At 26.6% G+C, this 18,815-nt stretch overlaps 2 protein-coding genes across 2 annotated transcripts; one reads left to right on the top strand and one right to left on the bottom strand.

The window, feature by feature from the left end:
- Positions 1–1,333: 1,333 nt before the first annotated feature.
- On the bottom strand, positions 1,334–5,589 carry LOC113863272 (O-acyltransferase WSD1-like). Its single transcript, XM_027496797.1, has 5 exons — positions 5,307–5,589; positions 4,596–5,159; positions 2,608–2,961; positions 1,944–2,081; positions 1,334–1,669 (listed from the first exon to the last, which is right to left on the bottom strand). The coding sequence occupies exons 1-5, from the start codon at positions 5,487–5,489 to the stop codon at positions 1,514–1,516; spliced, it is 1,395 nt and encodes a 464-aa protein (XP_027352598.1). The 5' UTR covers positions 5,490–5,589; the 3' UTR covers positions 1,334–1,513.
- An 8,495-nt stretch (positions 5,590–14,084) lies between these two features.
- On the top strand, positions 14,085–18,024 carry LOC113860583 (bifunctional L-3-cyanoalanine synthase/cysteine synthase 1, mitochondrial). The gene is made up of 10 exons (XM_027492990.1): positions 14,085–14,471; positions 15,444–15,553; positions 15,695–15,752; positions 15,834–16,097; positions 16,287–16,424; positions 16,520–16,571; positions 16,895–16,974; positions 17,055–17,114; positions 17,312–17,392; positions 17,618–18,024. The coding sequence occupies exons 1-10, from the start codon at positions 14,289–14,291 to the stop codon at positions 17,714–17,716; spliced, it is 1,125 nt and encodes a 374-aa protein (XP_027348791.1). The 5' UTR covers positions 14,085–14,288; the 3' UTR covers positions 17,717–18,024.
- Positions 18,025–18,815: the final 791 nt, after the last annotated feature.

Below are 18,815 nucleotides of genomic sequence, written 5' to 3' on the forward strand. Positions count from 1 at the left end.
CTCTAATTGAATGTTTAGTATATAAAGTAAGAGAGTAGGGGGCAGACGGACAGTGTATTAATTAATTTTGTTGAAGTGCGTCGGAATTCGATGGAGCAGCCATACAACACCAACCCACCACCGTTCCTATCCTCACACCTTATCATTAACTCTCTTCTTTTTTTAAAAAAAATAATTATACATCATAACTTAATAGCATATTTTCAAAATATTGTAATAATAAATGATTAAGTTGATCCATTTATATCAATAACAAGTGAGTGTGTTATTAATTTAAATTTTATAGTAAATAAAGATATAGAGAAATTGTTAAAATAAATACATTTAAAAATAATTGGTTATTTATTATAATATAGAAGGTTCATCAGATTGGACCAATAATTGACCCATTGACTCAACAATCTCCTTCAAGCAAAGAAATTCTCTGACTGTGATTGTGCATGAGCATTTTAGACTATGCATGTTTTCAAATGCTCTATTCATTTTTCTAGGTGACAATTAGTAGGATATATTTACTTATTTTCCATTCAAACCCCAATACACTCATGGATGTCTAAAAAGGCATCTTTGAAATTTGGGAGAAATAGGGATGTGTAATTCATCTTTCAAACTTATTTTATGTCACCAATAATTTAAATCGATTAATGAGTTTTTGTAAAAATTAAAATCATCTTAATACACTTTTTTAATTCACAAAACTTAAAGATAGGAATTTATCTGAAAAAAAATTAAATCTATACCTTTATCTCTTAAATGAACATAGATATTAAATAATGTCAAATGACTTAAATTAAGAAATAAAATTTTATAATTATTTTTTATGCAAAAAATTTGAATGTAAAGTTTCACTTGAATAAAATTGATATTTCAGTCATATATAATTGAATGCTTGTTTTTAGAAGTTATCTTTAATTGTAGGAGTTATTCTCCTTTTCTTGTTACGTCATGTAACTTTTTTATAAATATTAAATATTTTTTTAGCTCGACTTAAAATAATTTTTTTCTTTTAAAATTTTATATCTTTAACGTAATTTTAATCATTACAATAACATATTTATTATTTTTTATTTATAAAATATATTAAAATTAATTTCCTCAATTTCACTTAACATATTCAAATATAAAAATTATTTCATGTAATTAACTATAACAATAGTTAATTATACTTATAATCAATTATATTAACATAATTTCTAAAAATAGTTCAATCATGACATACACATTATACATAATGTGAGAACCTATGATAACCAGATGCTTACATGATCCTTCTTACAAATATTTAATTTATGATGATATTCTCACACAGCCACAGACATTTTTTTTTTACATTTCTCTCCCTCTTTCTCTATTATTCTTTCAACATTTCTTTTACACACACACATATATATTGCATTATTCATCACCTTTTAACTCTATTTCCCTCTCTACTCCTCTCTACATCCCAAAGGATGCAAAGAATATATCTTTTTCCCAAATACTTTGACAATGGTTTTGATATTCTAAAATTGTTTCAACTGGGAATATTCTCCTTAGCTGCTTGGCGACGTAGTGTCTCAAAGGCATTGTTCAGGTACCCCACTAACTTTTGTTCATCTATGTATCCTTTTTCTGTTGTAGTGGTCACCCTTAGCATCCCCATATAGCTCATAATTGAAATTTTTAGACTCTGAAACAAGAAGATATATAGTGTTTATTTTTTCCAACATGCAAGAGAGCATTGCAGAAATATTTATATATACTTTTGTAGCAAGGAGGCAAGGGTTGGGTCCCGTTTTATTAATGAGGCTCACACAAGATTAACTCAATAATTAAAAGTGTTTTATACGATTAACTCTTAAGAGTGTGTTCATAGTATCATATATATTAACATATACTCCATTTTTAATTACTGTAGATCAAGTTTTGTACTTGTTAGAAGAAGATATAAAGAGTTAAGTTACCGTAGGATTGCCTGATCCCGTAAAGAAGAAGCCCTTTATGGGATGATTTCCCAAGGCCATTTGCTCAAGTGGTCCAATCATATTTGAGATCGTTATGCTAGAATTTCTTATTGTCTTGTACATATGTTTAGCCATGGCCTGTAACATCATTACAACAATAATCATTTAACCAAAGCAAAATCTTCTTTTGTAATACATGGTGGAAATATTCACTAAAAAATTATATATCAACAATTTAGTATTAAATTAACTTTTATCAGTATAATCTTTATTGAACATAAAAATTAAACTATAAGTATTACAAGAAACTGATACATTATTAATAAATCAAATATTACTACAGTGCACCGTATTATTAAGGCTGAGCCACACTATTTTTATCAACAAAAATTTTACTAGGTAAAAATTATATCATGATGCAATTTTAATATTTAACTTTTTTTTTATTAATAAATAACCTTTTTGTGTAGTGATTTTAAGGATGATAATAGAAAACTTGACTCCAAGAAAAATAACTACAGTCTAATTAGCATTTACATCATCTAATAATTAAACAGCTACATGTTAAGTGTGTTAAAAACTATTAATTTAAGTAATAAGCACAAGCAAGTAAAAGAAGAGAAAATATATATATCCTTGCCAAATAATCCATTTTGTAACTCACCTCAGGGCCTTTGAGCGTATTCTTCATCAATAGAAGCATGCCAGTCAAATGAGTGGCAAAAGAATGTCTCTTCTTGTTGATTGAATTGTGTGCTTTCCTTACAAAATAGAGTGGATTTGAAATTGGGGTGTCTCCTAATTTGGGTATTGACACATGCAAGCAAGCAATTTGGTTACCCCAAGCACCCTTTGCATTAGTCTTTAGCATATCCTGCACTTTGTTGTAATCTTTAACATTTCTTGTGTTCACTGTTATCAATGCAGTGGACTTCAGTGCTCTTGCTCTATAGTCAACATCTTGCATGTAAAGCCGAAGCCCGTAGAAGATTATTCCAGTAATCACATCATTTAGAGTCTGCAATACGTACATTGATATATATTTACTTTTTATACAATAACGACAAACACAATGGAAAAATAATTAATATCATGTTTTGTTTTGAATTTTAAATTTGGATCTAGTCTTGATCCGTAGCAGATCATCTTTTCTCCGTAATAAAGAATTTGGAAGAAAAAAAAAACGTTAATTCTCTCGCGAAAGCGTAACCAAATGGTAGGTTGAGTAAATATTTAAGTCACTTAATTAACTTTTTAAATTTTAAATCATTAATATGTTAACTTCTTTTAAATTTTTTACCAAATTAATTTTATATCACTATTTTAGTTTTATATAAATATTTATGAAAATTCAAATTTTTCTTTAAAGATTAAATTTATTATCAAGATAAATTTTTAAAGATAATTTGTTTCTACCTCTTTAATCCTTATAAGGATTAATATGTGTGATGACATTTTAGTTTTTCGAAGAATTAATTTGATGATAAATTAAGTCTTTGAAAGAATAATTTTGTGACAAAATTTTTAAAACATTATTTTGATAACAATTTAAATTTTTGAAAGACTAATTTGATAATTCAATTTTTTTAAGAGGACCTATTTAGTTACACTTTTTATATTAAAAAAAAATAGTTTGATGTTTATCTTAAAGAATTTGAGTATAATGTTTGAGTAGTTTAAGAGTCAAGCATGAATTCAATAATAAAAAGTAAATTACTAAACTTAACAAATAATTTTAACTATTGAATTGGTTGATCTATGTAAATTTTTTTTCTTTGGACGGATAAATAAAAAGAGGTAGCAAGTCTTATTAAATAAGAGTGAAATCACTCCATGTCATTTAATAAGCTTCATATAATATTTTTAATTATAAAAAATCTGTTTAAAAAAAGGTTTAGTTAATTTCAACCTTAAACATTTAAAAATAATAATTTTTTATTCAAAATGAATAAAGAACACATTTATTAATATTAAAATATAATAAATATTTTTGCTATTAGTTTCTTAAACTCAACTCTAAAAATTAAAGTTAATAATTTTTTTTAAAAGAATGATTTTTTTAACGTGTGTTCAATAATCAATGGCATACAATAAAAATAAATAAATAATAATTTTTTATTAAAAATTATAATGTTGGTATTATTAATAGATTGAATCTTGTAATATTTTATTATAATAAATTTTTATAATATGTTATTGATTACACATTAAAAAATTATTAAAAAAATATGTTACAAATACAATAAATTTCTTCTGAGAAAGGGAGGAAAGTTGATTGGAAAAATGGGGATATTATAGGAATAAAGTGCTTGCTTTTTAGATAAATGCCAAACCCAAACTCTAGAGGAAGCGAGAACCATAATGTAGTACATATTTCGTAAATGATATGAGACCTACAATAAAATTGAGTTGACAAGTTGTTTGACTCATCAAAACTCTATTAATTACTTCATTAGTTAAGAATAATGACAAGGATAAAAAGTACTCCTCTCTCTCTCTCTCTCTCTCTCGGAAAAAAAATTGGATGAATATGAACTAAAGCTTTAATTTTAGACAAATTAAAAAATTAATTTTAGTGAATAATTTACAAACAAATTAATAATATATCTAAGCAATAGAATAAACATAAAAAAACCGATAAATTAATCTTACCACTCCAAGGTTAGACTTGATTTCTTTGATATGTTCAATCGAAAATGTGATGTGTGATACCACAACTGGGCGAAATTCAACTGCATCAGCTCCAGACCTTATTGGTGTTCTATCATCTTCAAGCAAAGTACTTTTCATAAGGCTCCATCCAAATTCTTGCACGGTATTGAAGGCCGTGGAGACACACTTAGGCACTCTCCGCAAGAAAATTTTTCTTGTCTCTTTAGATGATTTGCGTGATGGAAAAGACAAAGGTAGAGATGGGTCTTTGGCTCTTTGTAGAGAAGAAAGAAGGAGACCCATCAGAGTGTAACCATCTCCAATTGCATGGTGAAATTTGATTATTAAGGTTCCAGCAGAATTGGTTGTTGGGTATTTGATCACATGCAATTGCCATAATGGCTTTGTTTGTGGTAGCTTCTCCATTGCTATTCTTGAAAAGTACTCATCAAAAGCCTTTTCATATGAATCCATCGACATGCCTTCTATGAATGTAGGCTCAATGATATGTTCCTCCAATTTCACATGAACTTGTTTCCATCTTTTCACTCCTCCATCACAAACCTGTGATCTCAATCATTCAAATTAATGATTATAATAAAAACATGCATGAATATGGTGAAAATAAGGCTATATATATATGTGGACAATCATATTATTATATATAAAATAATTTATAAGATAAAGTTGATTATGTGTTGGAAAGAGAACCATTATGGAGGAGAAGCGAGGGATGGAGAGAAGGGCATCCTTGGCGAGGGACGCAACTTGTAAGCCATGGATTGGGACTTCAAATTCAAAGACAACCAGAAGATACAAAGATAGATACTTGCTGTCAAAGCATTGTCCAAGGGGACTCACTGGCTCTGTCAACTCCTCTTTAGAATGCTCCATTGCTCTGAGCTTAAGAGTTTCCAAAACTATAGATATATATACACGAAGATTGTATAGTTTAATGTTTTTGCTATATAAAAGGGTAACAGTTTCATTATTTAAAACTAATAAAAATTAGTACTGTATATGCGCCATGTATAATTATACTTATCTCTAGGTTTATATATATACACTCTTTCCATAAAATATCATCTCTACAAGGTAAGATACACTTTTAGATATCTATTTACATGTTCATGACATATTTTTCTAAAAAGTAAACCCTTCTTTGAATGAGAGTAATTTCAACCCAAAAATAAAATTCAGGAACATGAATTCGTTCTCTCACATGGGACTGTACCATACAATGAGGAGAGAAATTTCCGGGTCTTGCATCTTTCTGATCTTTTGTTTTTGAGGTATAATAATCAACTAGAGACGATGAATATATTAATTTCGAAATCATATGTGGAAACATTAAATAATTATAGTATATAAAATGAGTAAATTATAATTAAAAAATTTTATTTAATTATTTTTTATACTTTTTTGTTTTCAAATTTTATAAATAGATGATATATTATATTTTTAATTGGTTATTGAATCAAAATTTAAAATGGAATACATTGTTTGAATATGAAAACAAAAATTACACATTGATTAAAGTATAAAAATTAGAACTACGATTAAACCTAAAAAGTAATATAATTTTATCTTAAGTAATTCTAACATATACATGAAAAAGACTAAAACTGTAATACAAGTATTAGCTAGGAGAATTATATTTATAAAACATCATTAAAATAAAATTTAATTAACTAAATAATTTTATTTATTTAATTTTTGTATTTATAACTACGAGTACGTTCGAAATGTTAGCCAATTGGTAAGATTGTCGGGTACGGTCCAACTAATTCTTCTAGCTCCATAAATGGGATTAGATTTGATAGATGAGGAGTGGACATCACATATTATTTTTACACATTTGTATAAAAAAATATTATTTTTATCTAAAAAGTACATAATTGTGATTGAGACTTGTTAAATATAAAATATAATTTCATAATTTTTAATGAATTTTAAATAATTTAGAAAAGTGTTTGAAAAAATATATTGTTAATATTCTACAATTTACTGAATACACACAACCAACGAAGATCCCACCACCTTGTTTTGGCAAAAGATTACGGGCTATAATTGTTATTATAAATAATAAAATTTAATACATTAATTAATAATATTACACAACACATTTAAAAAGTAATAAAATAATGATTAAAAAACCTTTTTAAATTGCAAAAAATTAAAATCTTCATAGTTGCTGTGAGGAACAAAAAAATTGTGTCCACAACTTTTGAGATCACAGAGAGGTATGTGTATGAGTAAATTGGTGGTCCTCCCAATTGCGGACAACAGCAATCGTTTTAGATTTGCATTGATTGATGCATAAAAAGATAAGAAAACAGAAATGAAAAGTATATAATGAGATAAAAAATGAATTATAAAAAATAAAATATGAATAATCTGAGTAATAATACACATAGAATAAATTTTATTGAATAATGTTATCTAGTCTCTTCCAATGTAGGTGGTAAGAATGAGAGTAGGATTATCCAAAAATGATAAAACTAATTTAAAAAATAAAATAAAAATTGTTATAAAATAGACTGAAATTTTACTAACAAAGTGACAAAATAATAATTTATCAATATTAAATATTATAATTTTACTAATAGAGTAATAATAAGAAATAAATGATATACCTTATTAAATAAAATGATAGCATGAGTGTGAGTGATGAATAGTATATCCATTTTTGTCAAAAAAATGCGATCATAGGCATAACTGACTAATATAATATGGTTGAATGTGTACGAAATATTGAGTTGGCAAACACAAATATTGACATTTTTTTATAGGCAAAACATATATTATTAGAGAGAGTTCAAGGAGAACTCAAAACTTATATACACAGAAAAAAAATTACTAACTCAGAGAAATAAAAAGCAAAAATATACTTATACAAAGTTAAGACGGATGCAATTTTGTAGGTTCAAATACCAATCAGCTAACAAAATAGCTTCTCACGTACTAACAAGTGATAGTCATTTCCAGGACCTCAGAATAATAGAATCTAAAACTTTCCTCTCATCCAAAACACCATTAGAAAATACAATTTTATTTCTATGTAACCACAAAGACCACACTATACTTACCCAAACAATTAATAAGCATATCCCTTCTCTTTTACTACAGTCAACATCAATCCAAGAAAGCAAATGAGTCGATATATTTGAAGGCAAAACCAGTGAGAATCCAAGTAACACGCAGTAAAGTACCAGATTTGAGATGAAACTGAACACGTTAAAAATAAATGAGTTGGAAGTTCCTCCAAACTATGACAAAAACAACAAGTTATATCATCAATTTGAATACCTCAATCAATCAGCAAACCCTTACAAAGAAGTGCATTCAGCAACAATTGCTAAGAAAATACCAAACACTTAAGAGGGACATTTCCTCTCCATAGCCTTTGCAAGGCATCTGCCATACACTGATCTACACTATTAGGACCACCAAAAAATTCAAATAGTCATGAATACACAGATTGTACTGAATAACAACCTGAAGAATCTGCCTTCCATACCTATTTATCTTTTTGTAGTAACTTAATAGAAACTTTATCTACAAACTCTAACAAAAGATTAAAGCTTGAGATTATGTTGAAAGAGTCCTCTTCGCCAACTAACATTCCAAACCCACCTAGTGCCATCATAAAATGTCAAATATTGACTATGTATGAATATTGATATCAAAACTTCAAATATTAAGCTTAAGTAAATTGTCCCTAATGGAATTGAAACTGTAAGAGTTAAAATAGAGTGCTTTTATCATTTTACTGGTTTGATTTAACTGAAATGGACACATAACAAAAAGATATTTTCATGTCTAAGCATTTTTCTTCTATTTAAGCATGAAATGCAGCGGCTGACCAGGTGCAATCTTTTTTACTTTTATTTAATTTATTAAAAAGTAAAATTAATATTTTATAGCAATAAATTTGTAAAAAATAATTAATAATTTTATACTAACACAAGAATATCTAATAAAATAACAAAATTTTAAAATTATATATATTTTTTTAAATATTATAAATATATTTTTATATTATTTATTTATCTAAATAATACATCATTTCTACTCTATTTTATTTTTATTTACATCTTTCATATTTCATTTTTTTTATCGTTGTTAATTAATCCACCTATTTAGTGGTATTTTGAGAGTAATATTAATATATTTGTTAGTATTTTATTTTTTAAATAATCACAAAAATTTTTGTTTTGTGGAATATATTCTTTTGGTTTATATCTAATTAATATTTTTAATAAATTTTTCTTAAGTTATTTAATTTAGTTTAAATATAATATCGGTAGCGACCAACTAATTGTTGTACCTCTATAAATGTGAGTTGACACGATAGATTGGATGGTTCTCCAAACACTCTTAACGCCACAGTGTTTTTTGTCTAAATGTTTCAAATTCTTCTCAATTAATAAAGCAATGTATTCAACCTTTTTTGTCTCTATATATATATATTTATAAAGCTTGTTCTCTCGAGATAATTTTAATAAACAGCAATGTATTCAACCTTTTTTTTTATATATAAGTAATGGATTAAATTAGTATTTAAAATTATGAATATTAATAATCTAATTTTTTAAATTATTAAAAATGTTTTAGTTAATGAAAATATAAAAATAAGATGATTAAAATTTATAAATTTTAAAATTAAAATAATTTTAAAGATTAATATAATATGGAAGTATTTTTATACTTAAGACCATTATAGTTAATAAAAGCAATAAAAAATTTTATTTAAATATCTAATATAACTACATTTATAAGATTCAAATTCAAAGTTACATATTAACAAAAAAAAAAATCAGAGTTATATGTTAAATTAGAATAATTTATTTTTATACTTAAGACCACAGTGTTTTGCCTAAATCTTATGGTCTTAGGTAATCCTACAGGTTATTTGCATGTCTGTTTATAGTTTTTTTTTTTTTTTGTGTAAGTTATTTTTCATTAATGAAAATTAAAATATATTATCCTTTAAATGAAGATAATTTTTCTTTTTAATATATTCAATAACAATCATTTCATCCGTTTTGCCAAAAATAAAAATAAAAATAAAAATTAGAGCAAATAAGTTTCTTACGTTGTACAAAAAGCGGAAATCAAATTATTTCAAGAATAATTCTAACAAAAATTACCTACTTAACAACTTTTTGTAACCATTGAATTTTGTTAATTTAACTATTCAATTAAAATATTTTCTTAGACAAATTAAATCTATGAAAATTCATAAGAAAATTAACAATTCATTAAACAAATTTATTTTAATATTTAATATACATTTTTTAAATTCAAGTAAATATTGATTATAAAATTACATATTTATAAATGTTTGATTTATCTAAAGTAACTATTGTCAAAGTTGCTACTCTTATATAAATATTACTAAATTAAAATAAATTTTAATTAAAATATATTTTATAATTATTTATTAATTTATTATATTATGTTAATTATTAATAATAAATATTTTATTATATTAAGTTAGGCTGAACAAAAAATAATTTAAAAAAATTAAATTAAATTAAATTAAAAATATTAAATGTTCAATGCATGGAAATTCATGTGGTATAACGAGGAAGTAAACTAATACCTAAAAGTGCTTTAAAATGATTTATAAAATACTATTATTTAAAATTAACCCTCGTACATTATATGTAGGGATATATAGTAAATATTCAACACAACACATAAAAACTTCCTGTTTTAAGACTTCTAAAAACATTTTTATTCAAGAGTTAATATTCAAAAATCATATATAAACATATATACTATTGATTTAATTATATTATTGTTTTCAATTTAAATTAAGGAAATTTAAAATCATATTTAAATCAAGGATATTTAATTTTATTGTCAACTTTATCTAATTAAAAACTTTACATTCTTATGTTTTACTAAACTTTTGTTTAAAATAATTTATATCAACTTTTTAAAACTTATTTTACTTAAAATTTGTCAACCCAAATATTAAATTTTAGCTAAAAAATAATTTTTCTTATCTTCAAATCCTATTCTCCCGGCTTATAAAATCTTTTAAATTTTATCAATTTTTTACTAAATTCTGTCATCTAAAGTTTAAAAATAAACTCCTAATCTAAAATGCAATGATTCCTCAAATATTTACATAGAATATGACAAATATATCTCCACCTCAGTATATTCTTGTTTTTTTTTTTTTTTTGTTGAATAATGCTTTTACAAAAAAATTTATATAAAAATAATTTCTCTTAAAAAAATAGACTTGTGAAAAAACTAGAAAATATGAGCTTTTACGAGATTGATGGAATGGCAAAACAATAACAATTTATTTCAATTATTTTTATTTTTTTAAAAAATCGACTAATATTTACAAGCATAAAAGACATTAAATTTTATTAGAATTAACTTTATATTAATTATCAATATTAAATGTTTGTATTATCATTTAATAATAACTAATGGTACTAGTCAATGATTTTGTCTATGTTACAAAAGAAATGAGCAAATACTATTCAATGAATTTAATGATATGTGTAAATTATCAAACTCAAATAATAAGATACTATGTTGTTAGATGGTACTGTAATATTTTTTACACTAACTAAAACTGAGGTTGTTTAACTCAACCATTCCTCATGTGTGAATGCATTTTAATTTGAAAAATATGTAAAAGGTTGGATTAAGGGATAAATCTATCATTTAATTCTTTTTTAGCATTCATTTGTTTTTTTTTTTTTACTTTGTCTATATTGTTTAAATTGCATTGGTTAGATTACTGCTACTTTAATTATTATTAGAGTTGAAAAAATAGTTACTCCATTCGATTCAAGGATAAGGTTTCATGAATTTAGGTAAAAGAGTATGTTTTTTTTATTTGGACCATAAAATAAGATTCAAATTCATATTTTACACCTAAATAGAATAAACTAACTTAAATACGATTAAAGAAAAAAATTAAATAAAGTATGCCAAACAATTTAAAGCTTAAATTTTATATTTTAACAAGTTTAGTCGGAGAACCTGACTTAAATTTCATTCTAATAATTGCATGTGATACTTGCTAGGCCCATTAACAAACAAGATTGTTAATTGGTACTATTTTTTTTTCCTTTGGCATGATAAAATTATTGTGTTGATGATGTGTATGGCTATAAAATGTGAGCTACTGATTTAGGGATTAAGGCTTGAAGCACTTCGTGTGTGCTACATTTCTTGTGTTTCTAACATGGTCTTCTTACATAGTAAAAAATACATAATATCTTTTATAGATGATTATACAAAGTTTATCACTCATTACTTACTTCATAATAAAGATAAAGTTTAGATGCTTAACAAATTTTATGGCAAATAGTGTGTGGGTGGACAGGTACCTCATACTCCATTGTGAAGTTTCTTCATGATGCTGGTATTGTGGCCCAATGCACCATACCTGACTCACCAAATCAAAATGGTGTTGGTGAAAGTAGAAGTAAAACATTGAATAGCAACTTCAAAAGCCAAGTTTGAAACATGTTGTTATGTCTTCAACCATGAAAGTCATCACTTCCGATGACAAATCACTTGATCCAAGAGTCATGAATTAACCACATTCTTGATCCAACTTATAATATTGTAATATTTACAAATGAAAGCGACGAAACTAGATTTTTTTTGGTTAAAAGGGAATATTTGATGACATAAGGTGATAGTTTATTTTGACTCTTCTTCGAAGCCAATGGTCACATCCACTGAACCACACGTTAGTTGCGCAGCCTCCTATGACGCCTCCTTTTCATCTCCACTTCCTATGCGATATAAAAATGTCACCGTCTCTTCAAATCTCATACTTTCCACATTTACATTATTTTAATAACTTTCTTTTATAAAACATGAGATTTATTAATTCAACAGTAATTTTAATTTTTTATTAAATATATTATTTTTATATAAAATTACTAATTTTTTTTTTAATTTTTGTTTCAATTTCTTAAAATGATAAATAAAAAACCAAAAGACTATATTAAATCAATTTATTACCATGTTTATTTATTGTAATTTTGAATATGAAATCCAAAAGCCATAAGAAATAATATTTTTAATTATCGAAGTACGATAAAATAAAATAAAAATACAAAAGAACGTCGACTTAATTTATAATAGTGTGATGTTGAAGCAACAGATGCCATATTATTAGTAAATAAATATAGATTTACTAAAAATAAATAAGTAAAAACAAATATTATTTCGAATATGTCTTCATTTAGCAAAGAAATTGTTTATCAACCATGTTTATAATTTTTAGAAAAATATTTTTTTTTTTAGAAAACCTCTAAATTACTTAATAGAAATAGAAACAGTGAATCTAAAAAGGAAAATGCACAGCGTTAATACATGTTGAGCGAAATGGAAAAATAATAAAATGATATTAGAAGGCTTAATTCCTTTTTGTTAGACTTATTTACACTTTTTAGCCTCATTATATAGTTTATGTGAACTTTTAATTGTTCATATTTAATTCTTTTAGTTTTTAATTGTTTAAAATATAAAATAATTAATGAAATATCTTTATTATATTTTAAAACATTTTTATTAATTTATAAAATAAATAATATATCACATATGTATCATATTCTTATTAATTATTATACAAAATTTTGAAATAAAAAAACTTAATTTAAACAATTAAAAAACTAAATATACACAATTAAAACTAAAAATTATAAAACTGAATTGAAGACCAAAAATATTCCCATTAGATTAGAAGCATCAAAACTGGGAAATTAATGATAAAAAATATCCTCAATAGTCAATAGTGATAATTGACACTCCGATTTTATAACGAATAAATCAAACTAGGAAATCCGATTGACTCTTAATTCCTGTCGTCAATTGTTTCTTTTATTGTAAAATGGGATGCATCATGATTGACAATGAGATTTAGAAAAATGATTTATTAAAACAAAAAAATTTCTTCCACTAACTTGAAGATTAAGAAAAATTGTGACATGTTAATATATCTAAAAGTAAAGAGTGAAGAATTGAAACCATACGTATATTGTAAGAAAAAGTGTGAAGAAGAAAAACATATCAAAACAACAAAAAAGATGAAAGATAAAAAATTAGAATTTAATTTCAATTTTAGCTTTAGTATTTATTTAATTTAATTATATTAATATTAATACATTTTAAATATTTATTTTTCATCTTTAATATATTTGTATTTACTTAATAATAATGTTATATTCCGTGGTTTAGCATTATTTTATTATTAAAAAATTAATAGATAGATGGTGTGTATTCAAAATATTTTTCAATTAATAAACAAAAAACAATATCTTTTAAAATATATAAATTATTATTTTGCTCTTAATAACTTTTTTTATGCACACATATAAGAAATAATTCGCCCAAATGACTCTACAATTTCTGAATTGGGTGTGACATTGGAAGTAATATATTATTATATATTAGATATAAAGTTATAAACAATTGACTAATGATTTAAAGAACATGAATCAAAATAGAAATTGCCTATTATATTGTATTAGTAGCACACCACCACACAGTGATACACATATATTATATTGAACAAATGACAGCATTTCCTTCAGATGAATCAAATGTGGTCATCTTTAGTCACACCCATTCAAATCTAAGTTGGACTCTTCCTTCCACCTTGAGATCTTCAATTCACAATTCAACCCAAGTTCTTCACCAATGGCTTCACTCAGGAGCTTCCTCAAGCAAAAGTGTTCTTCATATGGTGTTGCATGTCACCACCCCATGATGAGGAGGTTCTTTTCCGCAGAAACCATCGTTGATTCTCCTTCTTTTGCTCAGAGAATCAGAGATTTGCCTAAGGATCTTCCTGGAACCAACATCAAGAAGCATGTTACCCAGGTAACTCTCTCTCTCTCTCTCTCTCTCTCTCTCTCTATTTTTCATTATGAGAGAACATGCGACCTGGGTTGGTGTTAGCTTCAACCGAATGGCTGTAATTGTTTTTCAGCGGCTGTTTGCTTCTGTTCACTCAAATTATGCCACGTGTACAATTCTATCATTTCATCATCTGCCAAAAGTGCAAAAGAATTTTGGAATGAAATTTTTAAGATTCTTTTTTTCTTCTTTTTATGTGGAGTTGGTTCGTGAAGCTCTCTGGTATCTGGAATTCTTAGTATAGATCTTGGGATAATTATATAGAGATTCAAGGACTGAATTCAATTGATTTATTGTCTATGATAACGAGTTTTTTAATTATGATAAACACAGTAAATTTGAAATTCAAGAGAACACAATTAATTACAACTTAATGTCAATAAAGTCTAGAGAATCTACTAAACTAATGAAAAGAAATCTGGACATGATATTGTGCTATGTCAACACCAGCTTTAATTTGTTTCAGCAAAATCGTGATTATTGTCATAAAATGCAGTTCTTCTGTTTTGAATTTGGTTGAAACCTTTTTTATATAGTTTTGTTAAGCATAGTAAATTTTTATTAGAAAAAGAAACATTTGTTATATTATATTACGTTAAAGATGCTAAAGTGTAATAAATATTTTTCTTTTTTTAACAAACCTTTGTTATTATTAGTTGTTTAAACTATGATGTTAACACTTTTTTTTTTTTTTATTCTTCTATATGATAGTCATAGAATTGTAGACACAGAAAACTATTTTTCTTCTACCAATTTATTAATTTTTATGTTTTCCTTTTCCTTTTCTAGGAAATAAAATAAAAGTTGAAGAAGAAACCATTTTGCAGAATAATTCACTTTTTTGTTTTTATTTTTACAACTATTTTGTTTATTGGAGGATGTATTACAGTGCCGCTTATTCAATGCTTACCTGAAGTAGAACAATTCATTTTTCAGCTAATTGGAAGGACTCCACTGGTTTATCTTAACAAAGTCACTGAAGGATGTGGAGCATATGTTGCTGTGAAGCAAGAGATGATGCAACCCACTGCCAGCATCAAAGACAGGTCAACCCCTTTCTATTTCAAATCCAATTTGAGTACCCTTTTGTTTTTACTTTGAATTTGATGAGATTTCACACTATTCTTAATAGTTATCAGAGTTAATGTTCTTACAGAACTTATGTGATTTTTCTTGAGTATTTGCAGACCAGCACTTGCAATGATTGAAGATGCTGAGAAAAAGAATCTTATATCTCCTGGAAAGGTTAGTTTATTTTATTACAGGCACCAATTTTGTTCTGTTTTTCACATGTAGATGCTCACATTTAGCTTAATTGATGTGTAGACAACTCTGATAGAACCTACATCAGGCAATATGGGTATTAGCATGGCATTTATAGCTGCCATGAAGGGATATAAGATGGTTTTGACCATGCCCTCTTACACAAGCTTGGAAAGAAGGGTAACCATGAGAGCATTTGGAGCTGAATTAATCCTCACTGATCCAACAAAGGGAATGGGAGGGACAGTAAAGAAGGCTTATGATCTTTTGGAATCCACACCAAATGCATTCATGTTGCAACAGTTTTCAAACCCAGCCAATACTCAGGTTACCTGAAACTAGATTACTACTTCAGTTTGAAATATTTTACTAAGAATGAAAATATGTAAAACTATGCCTATGATATACTTGTGTAATGCTTGGTTGCACTTAAATTTAATACTAGATATAGTTCTGAAAATCTTTGGCATTTGTAGTGGTGAATGTATTTATAATTGACTTCATATTGGGAAACAGGTGCATTTTGAAACAACTGGTCCTGAGATATGGGAGGATACAAATGGACAGGTTGACATATTTGTTATGGGAATTGGTAGTGGAGGTACAGTCTCTGGGGTTGGACAATATCTTAAATCCAAAAATCCTAATGTTAAGGTGAAGCTTTTCAGATCAGAATTTAAATTACAAAATGAACAGTTTTCTGTTAGATGTGCTCATTAAATCACTTGAATTGTTTTTTATCATGTTAGATTTATGGAGTGGAGCCAAGTGAAAGTAATGTGCTGAATGGTGGTAAACCTGGTAAAGATCATGCGTTTTTTTTTCAGTTTTTGAACATTCTCTTACCTTTACATGATAATTTTTTATATATTGCCTTCTTTAATGTTTGTCAGTCTTCCAAGGCACATAAGATAAAATGAAAATGGATAATTGTGCAAGTCTCTAAAACGTTTGCATTGATGGCCATTTCTGGCATTTGTGTAGTGGCAAACATAATATCAAAGCAAATGGGACTTCAAATATAGATCTAAAGTAACAAAAATAGTTACTATGGTCTGTGATATTCCGAAGCAAATTCTTCTATTTACAGATTGCAAACTCTAATGTTGCCCTTTTATGTATAGGCCCACATCATATAACCGGCAATGGAGTTGGATTCAAACCAGACATATTGGACATGAATGTAATGGAAAAAGTTCTTGAAGTAAGTGTAGATATTACTTTCTTCTTGATATAGATTTAGCTTCTTCTTCTTTTTTCTTCTAACTATCACTTATGTGGTAGGTTAGCAGTGAAGATGCAGTTAACATGGCTAGAGTGTTGGCTTTGAAGGAAGGACTCATGGTAATCTTCAAATGACAATTCTGTAGACTTTCTATCCTAAAACAAGATTGCATGAGAATTTCTAAGATTCATTCTTTTAACCATGGATTTCACCCTAAGACCTGCATATGAATCCTTAGAAACAGGCAATATACTATTTCTATATTGTAAATGAAATTCTGAAATTGCAACTATTTTTTTCTTTCTAACTTTTCAAGGTAGGAATATCATCTGGAGCTAACACAGTTGCAGCACTCAGATTGGCTAGTCTGCCTGAAAACAAAGGCAAACTTATTGTGGTAAGAACAATTTTCTTTAAATAACATCAAGCTAAAAAAGGCTAAGGCCTAATGTGTCAATAGCCTCATTATCTAAATTCACAAAAAGCACCAACACTATGCAATCATCTACACAATTTTTTCAATCAATTTTGTAAAAGAATGCTTAGTACTATGATTTTAGACAGCAAAATTCTCTCTTTGTTGCTCTGATGTTTTGATGACCATTGATGACTTGAATCTCAGACTGTTCATCCAAGTTTCGGGGAACGATACCTATCATCTGTCCTCTTCCAACAGCTTCGCAATGAAGCTGAAAACATGCAGCCAGTGTCAGTTGATTAATGTCTTCCATAACCTTTGATACAAGTAGAAAGCTTTGTTGTGGAGTTTACATGGAGCAACCTAGCTGTTATAATCCTGTTGTAGCAAAAATTGCCAACGTCAGCTTACAATAGTCCTATCTTAATGCTCTGTATTGTTTTGTTTCATTTTTAATTGGAAATGTTATAAAGTAAAAGTGCCTTTAAAAGTTTAAATAACCATAATTATAGGATTAAAATCCTATTACGGGTAAATTGTATCTAATTTTGGCATATAATGTGTGTGTTCAATTTCTTCTTAAAACAAGAATACTCCAAGTTGTAAGCATTGCAAATTTCTACCTTCGAAAAAAGTAAAATTAGGTACCAAGCCACTTTGTCTTAATGCAGATAACAACAATTTAATAAATCTTAACAAAGGAAAATGGTTAGATATGTAGCTCCAAATGACCCTTGCGTAGGGAACTTTCCTTTGTCTTATATAGGATGTTAGAAGCGTGAATTTGAAAGGTGGGTGGTGAAAGCAAAAATAATGGGCAAAGTTGTCGTGTGGGGTTTTAAACGCAAAAGTAAACAAACCAACAAATTTTTTTGGGTAAAAAAGCAAAACATACTAAACAAGAATGTTTATAGCCTTTTATGTGTTAATGTCGCAAGGCCCAAGAGACCAACTCATTTTCTTTTAAATAAGAATAGTTGTATCCAATAAACTTTACTGTATATTTAGAGGATGCGTGACTCTTTTTCTATACTTGGATAAAAAACTTAGCGTCAAACTTTAAAACGACATTTTTAAATAATTTTTATTTAAAGTAAATTCTATCGATTTAATCCTTCAATTTAATTTTTATATAAAATTTTGAACGGCTTAAATACTGATTAATACATTGTTTTTTTTAGACCAAAGGTATCTCTGGAGTTCGAGCCAAATATGTTTACAATGAGTTTCTGAACATGTAACACACATAAAGATCTTTTTTTAAATATTTATCATATAATTGCATTCACTTAAATTTAAGCTTGATAGAGCGAATTAAACTCAAACAATCTTTATTAGTTAATTCATGTACACAATGATACTAATTAATATATTATTGCTCTAATATATGTTAATTAATGAT

Source organism: Abrus precatorius, unplaced genomic scaffold, assembly GCF_003935025.1.
Source record: "Abrus precatorius isolate BTA unplaced genomic scaffold, Abrus_2018 Scaffold3, whole genome shotgun sequence".
Lineage (NCBI taxonomy): Eukaryota > Viridiplantae > Streptophyta > Magnoliopsida > Fabales > Fabaceae > Abrus > Abrus precatorius.